The sequence below is a fragment of the Acanthaster planci genome, linkage group LG05 (assembly GCF_054643075.1).
Source record: "Acanthaster planci isolate LZ-2023a linkage group LG05, COTS_SCS, whole genome shotgun sequence".
NCBI lineage: Eukaryota > Metazoa > Echinodermata > Asteroidea > Valvatida > Acanthasteridae > Acanthaster > Acanthaster planci.
Genome location: NC_141781.1, coordinates 16,327,740 through 16,353,577, shown reverse-complemented (window position 1 = coordinate 16,353,577; position 25,838 = coordinate 16,327,740). Strand labels below are relative to the sequence as shown.

General features: G+C 39.2%; 1 protein-coding gene across 3 annotated transcripts in view; it reads left to right on the top strand.

Moving 5' to 3' along the window:
• supt7l (SPT7 like, STAGA complex subunit gamma) overlaps window positions 1-25,838 on the top strand; it is a 206,684-nt gene that overhangs the window by 123,440 nt on the left and 57,406 nt on the right. For all 3 annotated transcript variants that reach the window (XM_022250916.2, XM_087136882.1, XM_087136880.1), the window contains one exon: window positions 11,198-11,241. In XM_022250916.2, coding sequence (XP_022106608.1) covers window positions 11,198-11,241 — 44 coding nt within the window. The remainder of the gene's footprint in view (window positions 1-11,197; window positions 11,242-25,838) is intronic.

Sequence of the window (25,838 nt, the reverse complement as noted above, 5' to 3'; positions counted from 1 at the left end):
AGTGCACAGTGGACCATCTTGCAAGATAGTGGACTATCTTTGATCAAACCAAACATCCCAGCCAAAGATTGTATAACGCCGTGAATATACGATCTCAGCATATGGTCCCAGCATACATGTGCTTTACTGCAGCATATTTTCTATGTTGGACTTGGTTGATGGGGCCAGGAAAAAGCATGAGAAAAGCTCAGATTTTATTTTCACATTTTTTTGGATCTAGATTACACAAGACTCAAATTAAGTAGTGCACGGCTTGATTTGCACGGCCAGGCCATGCTTGAAAAAACTGGGCCGTGATTTCACGAAACTGGCCATGCAAAACACGGCTGCCCGGCTCGCTAGCTAAAACACTGTGATACATGTCAGCAAGGGATGTGGCTTCACATTTCCAAGTCCATGGATGGATAATCAGCATACTCAGACATCATGTAATAGACACTGGAAATGTATTAGATGGTTTAAGAAGCAGGAGACCTCAAGTGACGATGCCCAATCAGGATCGGTACATCATTATGCAATACCTTTTTGGGATCAGGTCAACTCGGACCCAAACCGACTTGGACCCATTCCATCTCGGACCCATGCCAACTTGGACCCAGGCCAACTTGGACCCAGGACCAACTCGGACCCAGGACCAACTCGGACCCATGCTAACTTGGACCCTCCTCGAGTCAACTTGGACCCACTGAGTCTTATGGGTTATGGTTGCACTACACCAAAGGGGTCCAGACAACTTGACCGTTTGCCAACTCGACTTCGGACAACTCGACGGTCGAGTTGTCTCAATGGTCGAGTTGTCCGAAGTTGAGTTGGCAAACGGTCGAGTTGTCTGACATCCAAACAAAATACTCACCCATAGACCAAAATAGCACCAACTCTTGAACCTCGCAAAGAGGCCTTCATTGTTTTTTGCTGGAAATTCAAGATTATTTTCTTCGCTGGAAATTCAAGATTATGGCCAGATCGATCACTTTCTTTTCAATTTTATGAACTTTTTTAATTCGCCTTTTCCTGAAGATACCCCCCTAATAGTAGTAAAACTATGCGCTCAGCCGTCCGCCTCTATCCAAAAAAGGCCTGCAATGCGGGGCTTTTTGTGAAAGAAATACTCTGAACAGGAAACTATCAATCCCAAATTCAGGATTTATATAAATAATTCTATGATCCCTCGAAAACTATGGGATAAAATATTAATAATGAGCGCGCGAGCAGACACACAACGCTTCAAAACCGTCTCCAAGTTTAAGACAATAGGAAATATTCCACATTTTTATTTTAAAATGATTTGATTTGTGTTGGGTCCGAGTTGACTCGGGGTGGGTCTGAGTTGGTCGTAGGTCGTAAACTCTACTCAAATGCCTGTTCTGCACTTGCAACCAAAGTTGCACTTGTCAATGCAAGACAAGTGAATATGCACCAACACACCCAATACCAACACTACACAAACAAAGTGCTGGTACCATCTCCATTTCGGTGCTTAGGCCCATAAGTGCTTTCAGCCATGTTCCTAATTGCCAAACAGGCAAACAAGCCCACCATGGGATAGGTGCCGCACTTCCACCTGGTACCCACTCTGGCCGCCTGCTTGTCATGTATGACTTGCACATTAAATGGAAATTCCTAGCAGATACAGGGGCAGCTGTCAGCTTATTTCCCCCAGTTCCTGCAGTTGAAATGGAATACCTATCTACCTTTTCCCTCAGGCTGCAAATGGTAACAGCACAAACTTCAATGACATTCAACATCAGAAGTTGCTTGATTTTCTAACTAGCCAATACACTGACACCTATACTGGGCACAGACTCTCTGCATCATTACCACCTCCTTGTCGACATTTCTTGACATCTGCTCATTGACATCTCTCTCAGTCACTGGAGCAGTAGTGCCAGATCTGCCCATCAGCCCCATATTGGTCCAACCTAGAGCAACCAAGCACAACAAATTTCTCAGTGCATTTCCACAAATCTCACCAGTTCCATTCAGGGACACTGATGTACATGTACACATCATAATATCATATACTGCATAGTTATTACAGAAACACCAGTCACAGCTTGACCCTGTTTTCTTGCGCCTCAGGGTTCTTCTCAAAATTGACTGTCTGCAAACTCCACATAGCTTGTGGACAAAATGTGGCCCTTGGCAACTGATTGTCAGCAAGCCCCGCAAGCTTAGTTGCATCGTCTAACAATGGGCTTTGTCATGCTGATTTTCCAGGTCCGCTGAGTCAGTGAACTAGTGACTACGTGAGGTTCGCGGACTAACCGCCGCTCCAATCTCTTTTTTGTAGCCAATATGTCGGGAGCTCTTGGTTGATAAAAATCACAGGCATTTAAGGCTCGGCAGTTCCTGTGGGCTTCTCAAACACTCTTTTCAAGCCCCATGTTTTCTTTCATTTTGACGCTGTCAAAAACCACTTTCTTACATTTTAGTGAATTCTAATTTTTCCCATGCACTTTGACAGAATAATACAGGTCGGAAAACATCTTTAATCATGGGGAAGAAAAAGACTTTTATTCTAGAACTTCACTGGCTTTCCAAAGTATAGTGGTTGAAGCTTTCCGGAAGGTATTAAAAACGTTACTTTCTAAATCAATGTGATGAATTTTTTTAACACTGCATTATCCTGACGTTTCCGACTCATTTAGTGATTGTTGAATTCTTAAACTGTTTCGGCAAGAGCCAGAATAGTTTTTTGTTTTTGCTAAATTTTTTTTTTCTTTTTAGCTGTTTAGGCAAGAAAAAATGTCAAAATAACATCATCAGGGTCACTTGACATGAGATTAAAGCTGCAGTTTTCCCCATGGGTTTTGTACAGGTTTTTTTACTACGCAATATTATCGATCTTAATGAGGGTAGTCCTGAATGTTGACTGAGAAGTAATATGAGAACGAAATAAAAATCGTATTTTTTTGTCTTTGTACAATTACAAATATACCCAAGTGTCCAAATTTCCAATAATATGTAAAATTTTGTTTTCAATATTCACGCAAATCACGTGACATGACTTTAAAGAAGAACTTATTCTTCTCCCTAGGAGAAGAATAAGTTCTTTTTTCTAACGTCAAAGACTGGTGCACTCATACATCTGAGTGACTTTGTATTGGGAGCATAGGTAGTCCATCTGTCAAAATAAAATCATCATGGTGGCATTATTGGGGGTCACGTGACATGAGATTAAAGTTGCAGTTCGATTTATAGAGTTCATGCACATTTTTCACTTAGCACTTTTGTTGATTTTACCAGTGCTTCGCCTGGGAATTGCTGTGAGAATTTCAAACACATTTTCAGATAAGAAAATTTGAGCCCTTTCCAAAAAGATAAAGATAACAAACAAAAAATTCTGAAACAGCTCAGTGGTTGTTCACAACCATGTTCCTTTAGTTTATACTGGTGATACTTGGCGACCTCAGCATTCCTGACAATAGTTGCCCAATAATAAAAATGAACCCCTCTTGCCCGGTCCCTTTGATAATTCTCATTGGTCTATGCAAATGCGTCAAGCCACCAGCGCCAGTTTCCGCTGTCCTGTCTTGGCAATGAGCCATGGCCTTGCTGTCGATGGCTATGCTGCCAATCTTGACACATGTATATCCACAAAAAAGGCCAAATAAAATGCACAAAATTAGGTTATGCGTAATTACAAGTGCCATTCAGGCCTAGTTTCACTAGGCTCCTAAATCAATTTAGAAGACGATTACACTACCAAAAAAGATTACAGGAGTTTCAATTCAGTGGTTTTTCTGATAGCGTTGAAAATTTGAAAACTTCACGTCATATACAGGGCATTGTAAAGGTTTTCATACAAAAATAATTGGTCCCAATAAAAGCTCCAATTGTTATGTTTACTGTCTGTCACAAATAATTATAAGAGCTGTTTTATAAAACACACACACGCAAATCAATCTCTGAAGGTTTGAATAGACAACAGAGAAAAGAAATAAACAATTTTCAGAAATGTTGCAATCAATTACACAAATATTTCTTTAAGAGGTCTTTTCAGCAAATATACCACTAAAAAAATACAGACACAATCCAGCATTAATCTGGACACGAGTTTTACTTTGTGATTCATTTCTGGCTGATGAGTTTTAGCCGCTCTTGAGTTTTCCTCTGCTCTGCTCTCCCATCACAGTGTTGTTTTTCTTCACTCTTGTCTGGTATATTTCTGGCATTTCTGCAGCAAATCAAACGAATTTGACTAAATGTTTTCTTATTTTGAAGAACAGAAATCTACACGTGCACATGCACAAGTAGCTCTTCGAGCAAAGTTTACACAACCAAATTAGAACGATGATATGGGGACGACTTCGAATTTTGGGGTGTATCTCTGACATTAACACCATGCGCCATGTGCAACCACACTCTGCGAATCGCCAAAACTTGTCCTTTTCATTTCACTTTGCATGGGCCGTTTCACATCATAAAACTTTGCATCTCAAATGAAAATAAGGATGAAAGATTAAAGATTTGTATGTACCTCGTTCTCTGACAAAGAATGGGCATTTTAGTCTTGAAAAACTATGTTGTACTTTTCAAAATGTAACTTTGTCGTCTGTGAACAGATTGTCATGGAGCACGAATGAAGGGAACCTTCGGATCTATTTGGAAAATGTCACAAAGACAGTTAAACCAACCAGAATGCCCGAATTGTTTTTGGAAAATTCTGTCCCAAAAATGAGTTCATGCGAAGAGCCACGGAGAGTGATGCCAGCGTGTCCTGACCTTTCCGACTGTTAGGGAACATGGACGCGAAAGACGTGTAATTTTTACCTAAAACGAAAACCACTTAGACTTCGGCAACGAAATTCTAGGAATGTGTGCAAGAAATACACAGAATAAACTTCTCAAAATTTCAAAACGATTTGTTGAGAGCTTTATTTTTATGATTTTTTTTCAGCTTGAGCCTGTTCCCAAATATTTTAGTTGTGTATTTTTACACTGTACATTGCAAACACTGCATGTTCAAATGCGCTCAGAAGTCATTTTCTCCAATTTATTCTGCAGGGATTTATCTCGATGCAGTGTGTTTACAGACTTCGCGTTATAATAAGGCGTGCAACCCATCACGAATCACTGAGTAAAGAATTATAATGAAAATAGAGGGCCGGCTGCGCTAGCCTCATTAACTTGACCACGCATGAATATGGCTGCAGAATACTCGAACTGCTTGGCCCTTTAGCAATGGATGGATTTCTGCATTAATCCACGTAGAGTCCGCAGAGATTTTTTGGACAAGAACCCTTACTGCCTTGCCATAGCTAAGGACATAACTCAGTTACATCTTGGACTTGGGCATCATTCAGGCCCCTGACAGCAATTATTCCAGTTCCCTACACAACATGGTACCTGAAACCATATGTGGCGACAGAGATTTGGATTGTGTCACTGTGCCCGGCCACTATCCTATTGCCAATCTCTAGGATAGTGTCAAATCTTGCCAGCTGTTCAGTTTTCAGCAAACTTGACTTGGTGCATGCTTACCACCAGATATTGGTCAACCCAACAGATGTTCACAAGACTGCCATCCCTTTTGGCCTAGTCGGGTGTGTCCACCCACATGTGGTTTCTAGAATGCAGCCCAGAATTTTCAGAGGTTTATTGGTTTGGTCACCTGAGGGCTCCCATTTGTGTACATTAACCATTTGGTGCAGGGCCCATTTGTCCATGTTTATTCTGCTGGGGTGGGCAATTTTTCATTTTTTTCTGTTTTCAAAATTCTTTAAAAATTCATATCTTCATTTACTGGACGCTTGAACCCACACAAATGACTGTCTGGTGGCTACTCTGATCCAACAGACGCCGGAGTATTTCAGCCAGGTTTGCCGTCTTGTAAAGAGTCTTTTGTTCCTAAAACTGGCCCAGTGCTCTGCTGGCATCTTTTCAAATGCAGCCAGATTAGCGTGAAGTGGTTTTGTATGGCTCATCGCTGCAGCGATGGAGCGCTTTTGTCCCCAGTTGTAATTCACTTTCACTGAATGCCACAAACAGTGGTATACTGTTTCAAAACAATGACTGATTACCTCCGCTATTGACAACTGAAAAAATATTGGCAATTCCCAGCAGCCTGGTCATTTGTTCTGAGTACGGTCTTTTGTTACAAGGCTCAGTTCCCTTTGTCCGATTTCGGGCACTGCGATTGTGCGTATGAAGAAAACATATCGGAAACCGGACTCCCCGGCAGCAAGTGGTTAACATGGCTGACATCCTTATTGCCAGTAAGTCACCAAAACAACATGAGGAACACCTGTCTAGTTTTGCTTGATTTTAGCACTATAGAGTTGTGATCAATCGCAGCAAACGCATTTTTTTGGCATCTGCTTTTCAGTTCCTGGGACATTATGTGAAAAAGCACGGCATATGTCCACTTACAGACAAGGTCTCCACAATCCAAGACTTCCTGCAGCAACTTGCTGAAGAAGTTGTGGAGTTCCATAGGGCTAGTCAACTTCTACGGGAGAATCAATCCCAACTGTGCCCGCATCCTCGCCTCACTGAATGATCTCCTCATGGCACACAATATTCGACCCTCACAGACTTCTTGATTGGACACCTATTCACCAACAGGCTTTCTGAGATATCAAGGTAACCCTTCCCTCTGCTACACTTCTGGTTTACCATGACTGATGCTGATGGTGGTGTTCTTAAGCAAGACAGTCCTTGAGAGGTTCAGCCTATTGCCTTCTCACTGAAGCTCACAGGAATAGAGTCACCACAAAGCACCCTCTATTAAGAACTTGTTGCTGTGTACCAGGTCATTTGACACTTCCGGTAGTTACTTGAGGGATGGCGATTTTGTGTCTTCATTGACTGCAAACCACTCATTCATGCTCTGCATTTCAGGATTGACCAACACTCTCCGTGCCAGATTCATCAGTTGGACTACATCTCACAATACACCCCAGATGTCCATCACATCAGTGGCAATGCAAATGTGGTAAAAGATACACTGTTCTGTCCCAATGTCAGTGTGATTTCAGAAACACAATAGATTTTGCCAAGTTTGCTGCCAACCAGAAGGAGAATAAAGAGCTTTTAAACTTGCAGAGATCCAGCATAAGTCTCATCCTCAACTGTTTTCCTCTTCCTGTGACTGATGGCACCATACTATGACTTCTCCACTGGAACCCACCTGCAGTCATTCAGTGCATCAATCAGGGGCTATTGGTATAAAATACTGATTGATAGTAACATGCATCCTCCTTATTGATGACATGTTTCTCTGTGAAGTAAACCAAATATATTCCCCCATTAATGTGCAACCTCATGTGAAACTGCATCTTTTTGTAAAAAAAGTGTAATAACATAGCCTCGGATTAAAAGAATACACATGTACACCAGAATACATACCTCAGTTCCAGTGTTGAATCAAACTTTGAATGTGGTTAATCACCTTTTCTACCAAAATTTAATTCAATCATCAACTCGGGGCAAGTTCAAGTGAGGAACATAGTTAACCATAGTTTGACTAACTCTGATTGAATGCTGGCTCCTAGATGATGGTTGGACTAGTTTTGTCAACTATTCGTGACCAGCCTATCGAGGTTGGTCACATCGGTGGTTGCCATAAGCCATTTATAATAGCACAATGCAAAGAGGACCACTTGTAAGAAAAATACGGGAAAAGCAGTATGTCATTAGCAAGCGACCATTTTCACTTTGGATTTTCCTTTTTTCCATTGCTGTGACCACCATTTCTCACCTTCGCCCTAATGACCTGACAATGGTTGACAAGGGTCGTTTATGCTTCAACTTCACTGCACATGCGCAAGGTACATCATGAAACAACTACTTAACTAGTGGTCCTTGATTGAATTTGCCGTCCTTTTTTTCAAGGGTGTGTACATGTCTTTAACCACTTCGTGCCGGGGCAGTTTTCAACGTTAAGGATGCTGGGCCGGCATGACTATCATTTTTTCCGTTTTCAAAATCCTTCAACAATTCATCATTCCATTTAACAGTCGTTTATAGCCGGACGGAGTAATCTTCAGGCACTGCTCTAAGTTGACAGGTGACCTTCATTGATGCCCGAATATTTCAGCCAGGCCTGCAGCCTTGTAAACAGAGCCCAGATTGTGCGGTGTTATACAACTGTCTTTTGTTCACGAACCTGGCTCAGTGCACTGCTGACCTCTTTTCAATAGGGGCCAGATTAGCATGCAGCGGTGCTGTGTGGCTCATCGCTGCGGTGGTGGAGAGCTTTTGTCCCCGGTGGTAATCCGCTTGCTCTAAATACCCCCAAACCCTGGTATACGGTTTCAAAATAACGCTGGATTATCACCACTTTTAAGAGTGAAAAATGCCGGTAATGCCCAGCAGCCTGGTCTTTTGTTCGGAGTACGGTCTTTTGTTACAGGGCCCTGTTTCCTTTGTCCGAGTTCGGAGACCCGGCCACACATATAAACCATACGGCTCCGATTTCGGAGTCCCCGGCTGGTAGTGGTTAAACAGTACAAGCAAACTGCTTTGCAAGTTAAAATGTGTACTGGACTCTCATTGGACCCTGAAAGTGATATCTGGACAGTGTTGTAGGATTCAAGTCCAGGACTTGGACTTGCATCACTTTTTCCTGACTCTGACTCAACTTTACAAATTTGTGAACCAAATGTAACATTTCTTCTTAAAGAAACTGATGCAGGGCTGCAGAAATGCTATGCAGCATCCGTGGCTACGTGTGGGCACATATGCACCAGGCCATAAATTGTCATGCCAAAAAGTGTCTGCTGCCAAGGAGTGCCTGCTTCAACTCCTCTGTATGCACACTGTATAGCAATATGGTCCATCAAGCTGCATGTAATACAAGGTGGACACTATCTGGCATCATACATGTACCTGTATGTGGTTAAACTTTATATTGCGGATTCTTTTCTGATAAATAAAGCTAACATTTCCATTGTTATGAATCATAGCTCTTTGGAAGGTGATTGAGTAATCTGAAGAAAAAGAAGTATGACAAGCAAAACCCACAGAATTCTAGCCAAAAACCCGCCGAAGTGGTGAATAACTTTAAACAAGTGACTTGTGACTCAGACTTGAGGTTTGTGACTTTTGACTTGGACTTGAGGTTTGTGACTTGCGACTTGGACTTGAGGCTTGTAACTTGCGACTTGGACTTGGACTTGAGGCTTGCAACTTGGACTTGAGGCTTGTGACTTGCGACTTGGACTTTGACTCAACATTGGCAACTCCACTTTGTCACTGCATGTGGATGATTATGTAGACCACGAATTGCACATCCCAAGAACTATGGCCCATATTGCCGGGTTTGTGGCTACCCCTATGTGCCCAAGTACAAGGAAGAACATGGGGAAGGAAGTCTCGGTGTTTTCATGACTGCTACAGATATTGGCTGTTTGCATAACACATTACCATACACCTGTCAAAATTGTGCAACACGCAGTTTCACGGTAATGTGTGCCATCTTGTTCACAGGGCAAAAAGAAAAAGCATTGTTGAGCATGCTTGTCAATTGAAAACTTCTGCGTGTCCAAGTCAGTATGCGTTCATTCTATTCCTGTATTTATTAGGAACGCATGTTCGTTTTACCCTGAAGACAAGATTGCGCATGTTACTGTGAAACTGCTTATTTCAAGCATTGTCTTGATCTACTCATCTTTGAGCAAGAAATTGAAATACGCCACAGGGCTCTGTACATGTTGGCCAAAGGCAGCCAACTGGTCAAAGTCCTTAGACATGTTGAAAGCATATGAAATAAAAACTTATGTGTCTCCTTAACAGGGCTTTGTGCCCACATGAGATTGATTTTAACCTCTTGTTTATTTCCTTCAAAAACATACCTATATTGTGATAGGCTCAGAAAAATGGAGAAATTTTCCCCACAAAAGCAAGCCCTTTTGCATTTATGTCAGTCCCTTTCAAAGTGAATGGCATGGATTGAAATCAAAATAAGAAATAGAAATATTTATCATGTCAAACTGATCATTTCACCAAGTAAATTTGAGGGGCTTAAGTTATTACAAGTCACAAAAAGGAAAGAAGGAAGGTAATTCAGAACTGATGGCACCCAATTCATTCTGAGTTTGAAAATGTGGCTGTTTGGTAGCCATCTTTATTCTGTATTGGCATTAAATGGAATTGGTGCGCAAACTAAATGACTGCTGAATCATACATCCTGTAAGAATGAAAAATTCAAGGTGTTTACGTGAAGTGAGGAACAGCGTATGTAAAAGACACTTAGATCTCATCCTATCTTAAACCATTTTACTATGTGCATGTACATTGCATGTGTTATGATATAGTTTCTTGTGAAATCAAGAGAATCAGGAAGCATTTGATTACTGCCCACAAAATTAATTTAAAGTGTTTAAAAGGATTTTGCATAACAGTAGTCATCAAAACAAAATCCTTTCAAGGGACATTCTTTAGCAGCTACTTAAGGACAGTTATAAATACGCAATTTGGAATTAAGAGTCTTAATTATCAATTTAGTCAATTCAAATTATATTGTGGGTTTTAAAAGAATAGCATAATCAGGCCAGAAGTGAAATGGGAGAGAAATTCAAATAAATTTTTCTTCTGATCAGTTTCAACCCATCAACTTTATGCAAATTCTGATATCAACTCAGTTTTCTTAGGGAAACTTGAAGTTTGAGTTTTGTGTAAATCATTATGTAACCAACATGTAGATGTGTTTTTGTTTGATCAGTCTTTAAAACTTTGACAGATCTTGAATACATAATGTTAGAATTAATATATTTAGTAAATTTCAAATGCAGTATTGGGTATCCTGCAGATGTCATGTGCACAGTGAATGTTAAAAAAAATCTGTTCGACTGACAATGGAGTTTGGTTGAAATTCTTGATTTGAAGAATTTAGAAAGAGGTTGTGTTTATTGGCAAGTTAATATTGAAGCTACATGTACAAATCATTCATAATTTTCGAGATTCCCTTTTTGCATCAGGGAGATGCTAATTTTAATTACAGGTTTTTCCCTTACCTGATGTATATTCATAAACACTGTATACTCAGTGCTTGTCCAGAGCTTGCAAAAGTAAGCTTGTGAATTTTTTTTGCAAGCTCTCAAACTAACACTGAGCATTCAGTGTTTATGAATGTATGTTGGGTAAGGGCGAAGCCCATGATTAGTATTACTCAAAATTGAAATTTAAACTAAGAAAATACCTACATGATTATTTCAAATCAAATGCTTACAGTAAGTTAAATACTCTTTTTTAGAATCCAAGTGATGTTGCAGTTTCCAGTGAATCTAAATCTCCAAGGTAAGTCCTGAAACTTTTCCTGCTGTGAAACTATATATTAATACATTTTGGTACCATTTTTTTGTTTTGTTTTGTTTTTGTGTGTCTTTGTTAATTTGAAAGTTTAAATATCTATCTTGGCGAAAAATGTACAGATGAATGTACAGAAGTGCTTTATACTATAACCCTGTTTCTTAGTGTCTTATTTTTGGATCCTTCATTTTCCTTGGAATAGACAAAGCTATAAAGAATGAACGTTGAGATGCACTCGACAGACATATAACAGATGATTACAGACTTTACTCATGCAGATTCCCATCAAGGCATGGTTATAGTAACATGTAACAAGATTCTTTTGGACAACTTTCACAAGGAATATACCATAAATTAACAGGAATGTTTGGAAAAATGAAGGTCAAATTCTAGAACACAATCATTGGAAATCCATCATATATTGACATCTCTTGGCTCTCTGACTGAAAAACGTGTTTATGAATGGTAATGAATAGGTGTTCTGCTGGGCTTAACACATGTACATGGTATAAGATTTATTTATTTAGTTTTTTTTTTTTGTATCAAGAAAATCTGCCAAAATATTTTTTGGTGAAACTTTCCAGGGAGTGACACAAGAAAAGGTGTTTTCTTTTCTTGAATGAAGAAAATTTTTCTTGTTTATTTAAGAAGTTTTTGGTGGGTTTCTCCCCGTCTGCAGTGTTTCTCTTGGATGGTACAAGAACTTATTTTTGTTGACAAAGATTTTTTTCTTAAAAGGAAAGGAAAGACTTTTTTAAATGTAGTTTCTAAATATTAGTCGAGACAATGTTTCCAATTTAACCAAACAAGAAAACATTTCTCAACTAACACATTTTACCGCATAGCAGGTAAAATTTATTATACTCAACAGAAAGGTCAATGATGAGTGACCCAAAGGGCTATCCTGCAAAATCGGCGCAGAGTAGCCATGTGCGGTTCGCAGTGTGTGTGGCACTATCATGCAGTTGAGGTATACATGTATGGGAAGCATCATCGGTGTGCCACGCGCCAAATTTTTTAAGCCATGCAGGTATTGAGGAATCCCAAGGGACGCCCAAACACACACAGCCAAAGCATAGTTTTTGTTCTTCCAACTCCAGTTAAGCTTCGGTATTGCAAACCTTACTTAGCCAGTATGATAATGAGGTTGACAAAGAAGTTTTGATTCAGGGGTTTTTCAAGGGATTTTCTCTGGAGTACATGGGTCCCAGATTCATGGGGACTCGGGCTGCCTCCGGTCAGTCTCATCACAGCCCGCAATAGTCAAAGCGAAGCTACAAAAGGAGATTCAAGAGGGCAGGATCACCAGGCCTTTTATCTTCCCACCGTTTGAGAACTTGCAATGTTCTCACCCATTTGGTTAGTGCCGAAGAAAGACCCCCAGGTACTTACAGATTGATACACCATCTTTCCTTCCCTTCTAGTGCTTTGATTAACGATTTAATTGATGAGGAGCATTGTAAGGTTAGGTACGCCTCGTTCGATACAAGAGTAGCGTTAGCTCTTCTGGTGGGAAAGGGCACTTGGTTAACAAAGTTGGCATTTTGTCTGTTGCCAATATTGCCGCAAGATTATGAGTTGGTTTTTCGTTTGAGAATCAATATTACTTTGACAAGTGTCTTCCCATGGGATGTTCTAGGCTTTGGGGAAATTTCGGGGGAAAGTGGTTGCAGAGTCAGTGGCCGCAATGGAGGGCCTCGCCCCCTCCTATTGCCCTCTTAGAACTTTACCCTTTAATCGTTGCTGTGCTGGCATGAGGTCCTCTTCTTGCCAATCGCAAAGTTATCATCCAGTCTGATAACATTTTGGTTGTTCATATGATTCACGGTCAAACTGCCCAGGGAGTTGAGGCTATGCACCTGATTCGCTTACTGGTCTTGGAGTGTTTGAAGTTTAATATCGTATTCAAAGCCTCCCACATTCCAGGCATATTCAATGACAAAGCTGGTGCCTTATCTCGTTTTCAGATGGAGCGCTTCTTCACTTTAGTCCCGCAGGCCGAGCCAGAGATGACTCCTCTTCCACCACTTCCCCAAATTTAGTAGGGTTTGAAATGCATAGGTTAATGCAGCTTGCTTTGACTCGCAACACACATAAAGCTTACACATCAGGGTGGAATGCTTTTCACCGTTTTCTCCAATCCAGGACTAGTACTCCAGTCAATGACCCACAGTGCATAGGTGAATTCATTGCGTGGCTGTCCATCCAGCAATATTCCCCAGCACAAATTACTGCATACGTTGCAGGTGTCAGTTGTCAGTACAAGTTCAATGGGGGAGCAGACCCTGTAAATTCCCAGTGGGATTTGCAGGCAAGAATTGGGTCAAGTTGGACACATACAGGTCTATGGTTTGTCACTTTTGGCCTTTATTCCTTGTGACTCCCATCCACGAACATGCATGCGGTCAACTAGAACAGTAAAAACATAAACCACGTCACTAAATACTAAACTACAATAACACCATTACAAAAAAACATGCGAATTCTCATGCAAGGTTATTTATGACAGCTATCTAAATAATAATCAGAGTCAGCTTAAAGGGCTACAGAACTAAATAAGAATGTGTGGAAAAGAAGCAGGACTCTCCAACTGCTGTCCAATCCACGAGAAATCCCGAAAAGCAATGTTCTTTACATATATATAGCAGGAACCCATGCACATGCACAGGTACATTCACGTGGCATTCCAACGTAACATGTGCATAACACGTGCAAACTTCAAAGCTTGTTGAGCATTTAAGCTATGTCCATGTATTTGGTTTTTAAGTCTGGCCCTGCGTGTGTGAGAGTGTGCCGGGATTGTCGGAGACTCACTGATTCGATGGGCAGCCAATAACATGGGTGTCCCATTTCCTGTTCAATGGTGGAGAAGGAGTGGAGCAATTACCACAATTGTTGAACACCATTAGGGAAGCGTGCATCATCGTCGTTCACATTGGGACCAATGATTTAGTGCAGCTCAACTTTTTTGCTCTCCAGCAGACGCTGGCTATAATGCTGGGGAAATGCAGGGAGAGGTTTACGAATGCAAATTTGGTTTGGTCATACATATTGCCGCGGCTCTTTTATTATGGTACTCCGTCCCAAAAATAAATGGAGCATGGAAGGCGGGCAATGAACCACTGGGCACAGTCGTAATGTCGTAATCTAGGGATCAGTGTGTTGGAGCACCCCCAATGTCATTGGCCACCTGCAAACCTTTATCGCAGGGACAGGTTCCATCTCTCTCCGGATGGAAATGCCATTTTTCGCCATAATCTCTGCTGTTGCATTTTGTCCTTGCTGTAACTTTCATGTTTGAGGGCAAGGCTCGTTCTTCTGTGGGTCGCGTTACTCGCGAGTGGCAATTTGCAGCCCCAGAAGAGGTCAAGCTCCATTATTCCATACTTTTTGTCACTCAATCGTTTTGTTCCCCGTGATGTGCCACATGGGCAGATTCCCCTCTACATCTGCCAGTGGAGGGTACTAGAGTTTACCACATTTGCCATGTGATTTTGTAAAGCTTCATTAGTTTAGGCAGGTGCCCAAAATCTTGCATGTGCTGTGCACCTTAATAGTTCTGTTACGTTTTTATTGTTTGCTCTAATATAATTACACAACGGCCGTTGGTGTGTTGGTGAATAGTGATCATTGGGTATCACTATATCTGAGTTGTGGTCTTGGGTATCACAACCACTGTTGATATGTTGGTGGTCATGGCTACCGCCTATAGTGATCTTTGTTGAGATTGCTTGACTTCTTAATCCTGTTTGCCCTAAATCTGTGGTATTGGTATTCCGGATGAAAAGTTAAACGTTGATTAAAATTGAAGCTGTGGCGAGAGACACACACACAAAATAAAATGACCTCGTTTGTTTTCCTTTCTTTCAGGAGTTTGAGTAAAAATGTTAAATTATACCGATGTAAGAATTCTTGGTGGAAAATAGATTTTCTCTGATATGGAACAATCTTTTCTGAAGACAGTTGATTTCATAAAGATGTGCAGACTTTTAAATTTTCACATAAGGATTAAATTTCAAGTATTTAACAACAAATTCTGACAAATATGGAACAAATGTATTTCATTTCAAGTTTAGCTCAGCCATTGTTTGGTTTCAAATTAACATGGTTGCATAGTGTACGGTATGGTCTGTTTCTAGAAATTATGTGCTTAAAAGCTGCTTGAAATATGGTGTGGCTCATTTGTGTTGTGGAAAACAAACATGAAAATAAAGTCATTTGACAAACTCATTATTTAACAAGGCTGGCCAAAACATAAATTAGAAAGTATAGCACTATGCACTGACTTTGTGACATTTGATTTGAATCGTTTCACCATGCATTCCACATGGATAACAATTTTAAAACGTGAATATGTTGAAAGCAAACTTTAAATTTCAAAACCTACTTTTAGCACTATGCTTTTCTTTTATTCTTCTATTCACGACAGTTCCGAAGTGTAGATTTGTATCATTTATCACATTTAGTGTGCAGCCGTCAACAAGAGCATGTGTTCTTTTAGACATGCCTAGTGAAGCTTGCATGGATAAAACATACATACATTTGCAATTTTTGAAACAGCAGATCTGAATCTTGTACAATTTTTAATCTTTCCAATCCTGAAAAATCTGAAACAGTTAGGTTCAAAAACTAGCCAATCTAAATCTATGGCAACTAAAGTCAAACATGGAGTGAACATAACTTCTGAACATACCTTTACCCTTGTCAACTGAACAAGCAGCACCAAACACCACCCTCTATTCTGACTGAAGGTTCTTGAGGTAAGATTCTTATTCAAAGAAAAAATGTTACAAAAAAGTGTAATTTTCTTAAAAGAGTAATCATATAATTGTAGTATCAAATGCTTAATATTTCGAAAAATACTTTCTTGCGAAAATTTATTTTCTTCAATATTCTCTTTAAACAAGATTTAATTTTTTCCCAAGAATTGCTTTCTTGCATAAGCAGATATTTTTCTGAAAAGAAGAACATTTTTCTCATTGTATTAATTGCTCAATATTTCAAGAAATTTTTCTTACACCTATTTTCTACAAGATTAATTTTCTATTTCCAAGAATGGTTTTCTTAGATAAGAAAATTATTTTTGGCAACGATAATGAATGATGCGATTGAAATCTGGGATTGAATCATACATGGCACAAATGAGCCAGTTCTTTACTGGTATTTCAAATAGCCAAGGCCTTTTGGGAACAAAGTGTGCACGTGAGTCAACATATGGCTGTGCTGATGGGACAGAAAAGTGCTCGCACGTGTAGCTGTTCCTGAATAACCTTGTACTAGGCATGTGCATTTGGAATACCAAACTGGCTCATTGTTTCGTGTTATTGCCTGTATTACAGATGTACTCGTACCAATGTTTTTGCTGCAAAAACTGGACCCCTCAAGTACATGCACATGTATGCTGCAATATTTGTGCAGCAATCTTTACCAGTGGTTACACAGGAAGAGGAAATGCATGCATTTTGCCCTGCCAGTGACTTGGAGAGAGCCAACGTTTTATAGCATCAATTGTTAATTATCCATGGACTCACAAAGGAACAAACTTCCAGACAAATTATTTTCCTGACTCTTGCCACAGCATCTAATATTTATTATTTTGCCAGATACCAAATCTGTTTTGGGCAAGCTGGCATCAGTCATATGGGCTGGTAGGCCCCAAAACATATATCAAACAAACGAAGGACTCCCAGGTCCGATGTATATGTACCAGTACATCTATCGTCATTTGGCTTACAAGCCAATCATAAATTAATGGGCTCCCAGGAACAATCATGAAATAATAGAATGATCCATCCAACCTTTTAGGGTCAGCGCTGGTTGTGCCATGGAACATACAGCACCCCACCCCCTTGGGTACATAAAAGGGTGGGGCTGACCCCTTACAAATTACAGTGTATTATGGCAAACATCAATGTCAACAATAACTTTATTGGTACACACATGTACAATGTATCATAACAGTAAAGATGCATATCACATCTTGTATGTATTAGGAAGTGGCTATCTTCGAATCCTGTTAAAAAATGCCACTAAAACCAAATATTCTTCAAAAAGGCAGGTGCTGGGGTGGTGGTGGGCAAATTGACCCCGGTTGCCCAATGAGCTGTGACAGAATGATCCTCACATGAGAATTTCCCTCCTAAACTAGCATTGCCTGACAGAAGTAATCTGACCCCCTTGCCTGATTGGCTAAAACAATGGACTGTGATTGGCTACCAGTTAGTGCACAGTAACTCTGATTGGCCCACCTTATGAATAATTAGTGCTAGAATCCTCTTCAGAATCCATTCTTTTGTGAAACCTTCAATTTTCAACTGTCATAATTGCAAGAAAAGGTGGGCAATTGAATGCAAACTGGTGCAGATTTGTGGGGATCTGTGGCAGCTTTCTGGAGTGCAGATTTTACAGCATTCTTCTTCTAACCATGAAAAGCTCCATACCTACTTGTGATCCCACCTTGTCCATAAAGAGTTGGACTGAGTGCAAAATGTATAACATCTGCCAGGAAGTGTGTCAGCTATCTAGGGCAGTGCACATAGGACTATGTGCCTATATCTAATACAGTAAGATTCTCCAAACCTTGCAAAGCAACAGATCTGTGTACCACCAAGTATAAAGGGTTCTGTCACAATACAAATTACAAAATATTATGAAATTCCAAAATATGATGAAATTCCAAAATGGAAGTAAATTTAGCATTTCTACCCCAAAGAGTAGAAGCGTCAATAAAAATGATATAAATTCTCAATTATTATATAAAAGTATTTTATATGAATAAGAATGCCATCAAATGAAAACATGTTACGTAATATCAGATTACATTATAAACACAATCTCTATGGCTATAATTCATGGAATAAATCATCAGTATTGAAGTACATCGCTAATCACAATATTACATTGCCTCAACTGCGCCGCCCTTTGGTCTTATACAAGCGCAAGGAATTAATACAAGCAGTGAGATATTATTCAAAGCAATTTCAAAATTTATCTCGCAAATCTATTATCGTGTTACGACAATTAGCAGATGACATTAATTTAGGTCCAGTTGCCACGGGTAGGCAGGGGGAATCTTGAGAAAAGATTTAATCGCACAAGTAAAGCTGTTATTATTTCAGAATTATTTCGAGAATAAGACATACAGAACGTTAAAATACATAAAGGCAACTTCCGAAATTGGAAATTAATACCACATTTTTTAATGGCGATGCAGTTCAATTTTTTATTATGCATAAGAAAGACATCCAGAAATTGGCATTGAAACAATTCAAGGAAATAGGTACTTACAGATTACAAACAGCGATTAAAGTCCAATTTAAAAAGGAACGGCCAGAACAAAAAGCTGTCTTTACTTTTTGGTCAAACATTACAACGGTGCATTTAGAATCAGATGTTAACAAGTTGGAAGAACAAAAACAAAAGCTTTTAGATAGAATTGATAAATATGTCCACAGTGGTTCTGGTTGGATACTCGATGAAATTATAGCTTTTTTTATCAACGTGATACGATATGATCCTCTAGGCGGTACTTACATCAAGTTGCCCGAATACATTGAAAATAAGAAAGCCGCAATAGATATAAAAAGGAAGATTGTGAATACATACGATGGGCAATATGCGCAGCTCTAGGATTGTATTTCGACAAAGTCAAACGTAAAATTTAAAAGGACCCAAGTTATAGAATAGTACGCGATAGACCAACAACTTACAATCCAAAGTGAATTAGATTTCACAGGCATAGACTTTCCTACACCAAGGAATCAAATTCCAAAAATCAAAGCGCAGAACAATTTGTCTATTAATTTATATGGGTATGACAGAAGGCAAGGCACATTTTTGACTTTGTATCCATCTAAAAATATTATGAAAGATAGACATATAGGCCTGTTATTATTTGTTTATTGCTTGATTAAAAACAGGTCAAAACTCATTTCAAATTTAGCGAGTAGTTACGGTCATGCCATTTACGAATGCCATAAATGCCAATCTAATTTTACAAGTAGCTTAAGATTAGCCAAATATCAAGAAGATTGTCTCGGACCAGATGTTCCAATTACTATAGTACTACCAGAAGAAGATGGCAATATATTAAAATTCTGGTTGAGAGACTATAAAATAAACAATTAGCACCATTTGTTATTTACGCCGATTTTGAATCCATTTTAGAACCTATGCCCCCCAGAAGAAGGCAATACAATTAGAACGCATCGACATATTGCTTCAGGTTATGCCTATTTTATAATTTGCAGTGACGGCATTTGCATAAAACAGCAGACATATAGAGGGGTTAATGCCGCAAAATCATTTGTCAGATCTTTACTGTTAGATAAACAGGCAATAAACAAATTATTTGAGAACCCAAAAATTATCCAATGGGACTTTGAATTACACAAACAGCACCAAGAAAATAATACATGTTGGATTTGCAAAAAGCCAATTTGGCCCACAAAGTCAGATGAATGTAATTGCCCAAAACCAACTGAACCAAAGACAAAAACGGATAAGTTGAAATTTCAAATATCAAAACAATGGCTATCAAGAATATATTTGCATAGTGTAACAAAAGCCCATTCATTCGTTTAGAAAAGTTTGAGATCATTGTCATATTATAGGCAAATACAGAGGAACTTATAATTGAGATTATTACAAACAGAACAGAAATTCCTGTCTTTTTATATAATTTGGAAAATTACGATGCGCATTTAATTATGCAAGGCTTATCTCCAAGTACAAATGAAAAACTGCATTGCATTCCCAAAAATTCAGAAAAGTACATTTCTTTTTCTGTACGTCGACTCAAGTTTTAAAATTCATTTAATTTCTTGGCCGGTGAAGGCCTGTCCATCAGAAGCATTTAAATTACTTCAAAAGCAGTTTCCTCAAAATACCGATTACTTACAAAAAGGTGTTTACCCATACGAATACATGGACTCTTTTGAAAGATTTAAAGAAACCTGTTAACCACCATGAGAAGCTTTTTATGCAAGAAGATATATCTGAAGAAGAATATCGCCGAGCTCAAGAAATTTTTCACAAGTTCAAATGTAAAACAATTTCCACGATTTATATGTTAAAATGGACGCATAGTACATGGTCACAAGTGCACCCGACATGGCCAGTGGCTTTGTAGCTCCACCATTGATCCAGTAATCACAAGAAGCCACTCGTGTAATGGCCACAGGTAACAGTTGGACAATGATTTTTAACAAAGAAGGACGAAATCAACGAAGTGGAAAATTTACTATTGCTCAGAATGTTCTGTCACACCTGTGCCTCGAATTAGCAGCACAACGGCCCCTACCACCATCAGTACGCTCGAGCCTCCTGCTGTTGGCACACCTCTACCCCCATCCTCCAATAGAGCCATCACAACTCATGCTGTCACTGGACCAGAGCCTGGCACCTATCTGTTTGGAGGCAATGAAAGAATGGTGCGTCCACTGTCGGAGTATCAGGCAATGCTGAGAGACGTCGTTTGAAGAAATGCTGACCACGAAGGCCTTGGCCGCGTGCTCTGTCTCACTCTCTTAACGCAAGAGGTCCCCAGAGATGAACTGGCAGAGAAAAACATAACGGGGAACTGGAGAAATTTACTCGCGATGATATTTTACGGTTGGACTCTTACAGTCCTACTGGCTACTTGTTTGAAATAACCTTATTCCCAACATTTGCATGATGAACACAACGATTTTCCTTTGCCTCCTGAGAACATACAGATACCAAATGCATGGTTAACAGCGTATCAAAAACAATCGCTTGATCTAAATGACGAAAAACTTGCTTAGGTAAATAAATTTGTAGCTACCTTAGGTACAAAAGAAAAATATAAATTACATTACCAAAATTTGCAATTGTATTTACAACTTGGTTTAGAATTGAATCAAGTTCACCGAGTTCTGTCATTTAAACAGAAAGCATGGATGAAAGATTACATTGACAAAAACGTCGAATTGTGCAAACTGGCCGAATCCAATTTGGAAAAAGACTTCTTCAAATTGATGAACAATTCTGTGTTTGGCAAATTAATGGATGCGCGTGGTCATATTGAAGGTCATTTACTACAAGACAAAGACACAAATAAATTTACAAAATTATCTTGTCAAATTTTAAGACTGTGACAGCGTTCCTTGATTGTGATCTTTCTTTATTGAAATGTTTAAAGACAAGACAATGCTGAACAAGCCTATTTACTGTGGCGTTTGTATTTTAGATTTATCCAAAATCCAAATGTATGAATTTTATTACAAGTGGAAACATCATTTCTGAGATAAATTAAACCTGATCTATACTGATACAGATTCTTTATTGTTAGAAATTGAAACCGACGACATATATGAATATATCCATCAAAACAAACAAGAATTTGACTTGAGTAACTGCCCTCTGGATCATCCAATTTACGATCCAACAGATTGGCAAAATGAAAGATGAATTTGGAAGGTAATTAGTGCCAGAAGCCATTTGCATAAGACCAAAAATGTATTTCATTTTAACAGAAGCTGTAAATTTAAAGAAAGCGAAAGGCATTACCAAAGTCATAACAAAAAAACAGTTGGCACGCCACCTATAAAGACTGTCTGTTAAACCAGCGTCAAGGATTTTTTAAACAACAGTTGTTTAGATCCGACAGGCATAAATTATTTGCGATATGTCAAACAAACTGAGCCTTTCTCCATGAGACACCAAGCGTTACTTATTACCCAATGGCATCAATACTTAGCTTACAGCCATTAACGCATATTAGAAGAAGGCGGTAATTCGGTGTCTTCTCGCACTACTTGAAGCTCTTCTCGTATAAAGGAGGACCCGTTTTTATCTTTTTGCCATTGACCCACTTAAACTGACTTGTGCACTTTTCACTCACGTTTAACAAGCACGACAAGGTGGTCAAATCAACCGACATGGCTGCAGAGTATGCAATTTCGAAGCTAACATTGGAGTATGAAGTCGTAACCAATGGCGACTTGGCTCAAACTTTGCATTCTAAGCACAAGGACCCCGTGTACTATCTATTTGACAGGATTCACTTGTGGAAAAAGCAAGTCGGACATGTTGTGGAATATAAACATCGATCAAATGATTAAAAGCTTGAAAGGTATTGTGATCTTGTTTAAAGATCCGACAGTAAAGAACCTGCAACAATTTTACAATCCGCACATTAAGAAAACCAGTGTAACAGTGGAAGGTAAACCCAACAAACTGTTTTCGCAAGGGTTGTTCGAGTATCAACATTGGAATGAAATCTTTAAGTTTTTTGTAGATTCAGATACGGAGTCGTGTAGGGCGGTGGTAAAAGACCTAAATTTGACCGGCATTGATACGGCTGGTTATTTGAAAGCTAAATGGCTAGATTTCAGAAGTTCAGATGATAACTCGGCTCATGGTTTGGGTAGACTTTTGGGAGGAGGAAGAGGCATATCAATTCAAATGGAACGGGAAGCTGAAACTGCGAGGCCGCTTTACATGTACGTGTTTTTGGTCATGGATGCACAATTGGCAGTGGAAAATGGGGATTTTAAAAGTCTGGTTTATTAAATCTCGTTTAAGATAAAACGGGCATGTATAAATCACCACATTGTGTTCTTATAGTTGGAAAAACAGGATCCGGAAAGACCCAATGGATATTGGATTTATTAGAAAGTGAATACAGGTTCGTATGTGAAGCAGTTATAATTATATGTCCAACTTTGATTAAGAATAAAACGTATTTGGACCGTCTATGGATTAATACTCACGAAAATGTCTATTTGTGCGATCTCAACAAGGAGAAACTTGAAATGAATGAGGCACTAGAATATCAAAAAGTGTTTGACGGTGTGATTACATTGTTTATTATCGATGACTGTGCAGCCGATCAGTATATCAAGTATAGAAAAAAGTCAAGGAATAGCAACACATGTATGCTAAGCAAGATGGCTTTTAGTTCAAGGCATTACTTGCACTCGTGTGTTGAAAGACTACAGGAGTAATACAGCTTGGGTTGCTTTTTTTTATTACAAAGACGAAGTTAGCTTAGATCAGGCTTTAGAAGAAAACGATGTGGTACCTGACCAAGAGCGGGATCGATTGAAACGCCATCTAAGAGGCGTAAAGTTTAGCAAGCTGATTTTGGCGACAGAGCTACTTTTTAGCTGGTCATTTTTATAAACTAATTACAAATTGTTATTAAACTAATTACAACTTGGTATTAAACTAGTTGTTTAACAAATTTATAATTTGACTATAGATAAAAATCAAAGAAACAACAATGTTGCAATACGTTCAAGTAGTTATTGAGTTAGTTATTGCAATTAACTTGACGTATTACACCTACGAATATTTTCGTGCTAAATTAGTGTTTAACAAAATTAAAACCGTATAATAAAATGGAAGACATCAAATCGATCTTGAATGGAAAACCAGAATCAGCTCCAGTTTCTGAACCCAAACCTAACGTCGAGGATAGGCTTTGCTCTGTAGTGGTCTCGGGTGAATCTAAAAAATATTTCAGAAAAGATTATTCTGTGAAAGATATCAAATCACTAAATCCAGCTGAACAAGAAAGGCTGTTTAATCTTTATGAGGTTCGATTTGGCAAAGAGATTTTTAAAGCTTTAGGCAATTTGCTTTTGAGTCTATACGCATGGATTTTGGGCATAGCTACCCCTGTAGATTTTTTAGGATTTAATGTAGATTTAAAATCAGGAGAAAATCTAACCAAAGATTTAAACGATGAACCAATCATCGGTCAATCCATAGGTCATTTCCTCGGCAAGATTTTTTTCATGTATGCTATATACCTATCACCACTGGTAGCAATGCTTATAACAACGAAACACTTGGCTATCAATAAAAATCTATCTATTATAGAAGAAGATGTCAACAGAAGCAGCAGCAGAACTACCACCGCCACCACCCCGAGTCCAGTGAAGCCATAGGTTCAGACTGTCACCAAGAGTAAGAATCCTAAAAGAAGTCAAACAGGGCAAACGCCTTGCAGAACATAATAAAAGGATGAAGCAACAGCTTGCAGGTTGAAAGTCGGTGAACCTGAACCCGAGGCAAAATCTGCAAGTAACATCTACACAGACAACAGAAACTTGATTCTGGGCGGGCTGTTGATCGGAGGAATCGCTCTCGCATTGTTTTTTAAAAAGGAAACCTCACCGTCTGCGGTAAAAGCAAAACCATATCAAACAACAGCACCTGTGCCAGAAATTTTAGATATGTAGTAATTTAAAAAACTGTATATATAAAAACGTAATTAGTAAAGCTATAGATGTAAACAGTATTGCCAACACGGTTTATCATGGTGCTGTCATCAGTGTAATTTCCATAGGTTATCCCATGCTCGTTAAAAAACTGCTAAAAATTAAACCGCCTGATTTAGACAGACTATCGGTAGAAGACTTGGCCACAATGACTGCTGTGGCCAGTGGCGCGTCAGCTACCCAGGGTTGGCTCGGGGCGCAAGGTATCTTGCCTGCCAGTTTGCTCAGTAGTTAAAAACTGGTTTATTATAAAATGGTAGAAGGTGGATTTGGCCCGGAAGAGGTACCCCTTGATGAATGTGAACTGTTTACTCATGATGGAGAAGATGATCAAGACAGGATAGGAGAAAATTAGACATTGATGATCGATATGATAATTTAGTTGCTGATAGAGATCCTGTGGAACAAGAATCGGCGGTTGCATGACAGATAAATGAATGTGTTAGTCGAAGATAAAATGAATGACTTTTATGACTCGATTGAAGACGAAACGGGGTATAAACCAACAGTTAGGGATAAAAACATTTTTAATCTCGATGGTAAAGATCGTCTATATGTCAAAGGTTCTTTTGACCCGAGAACAAGATAATAATCGATTTCTTAGTCTAAGCACAATTAAGAGTAAAACAAACACAGATTTTATAAGCCGCGTTTTAGAGACTATGTTTCCGGTGAAACCAAGCAAGAAGTGCAAGAAGTGTTTCATAAACTTTCACAACTTCACTCCGAAAGCATTCCATTAAGAGAACTCCCTCAAGAAGCTGATCAAGTCAGTGATATCTTAGAAGACGTCACTCACAATCAAGAGGCACAAACCGAAGGGTTAAACTATAGAGAACTTGTCGCATTGGACCAATTGTTACAGACGGTAAAGAAAGAGCTCGTATTAAACCAAGGCAAATTGGACGAGTTGGACGAAAAAGTCCAAAATGAATTAGAGGAAGAGCAATCAGAAGGAGAGCATGCAGAAATTCAACAACAGTTGAACGATCTAAAAGTGGAAAGGCAAGGCAGAGTAGAAATTATTAATAGAAACACTGATCAGATTAGAACTCAAATCAATCGTATCAAAGCAACGATTTACGCGGTGATGGATGGCAATCTTACTTTACGCAAAAAAGATCTGAACACTTTTTAGAGAACAAGTCGTAACGATTGTGAGCATCTTGACGGCTTTTAGTTTGGCTTTAAGTACGATTGTGACAAGCATTGTGGCTGCCTTAAGAAGTGTAGGCACTGTCACACCCACGCCTCCTGAGTCTGCACCACCTGCTCCCCTCAAACCCGGTTTTAAAAATTGGATCAAAAGGCAACTACAGAATTTAGCAAATGTGT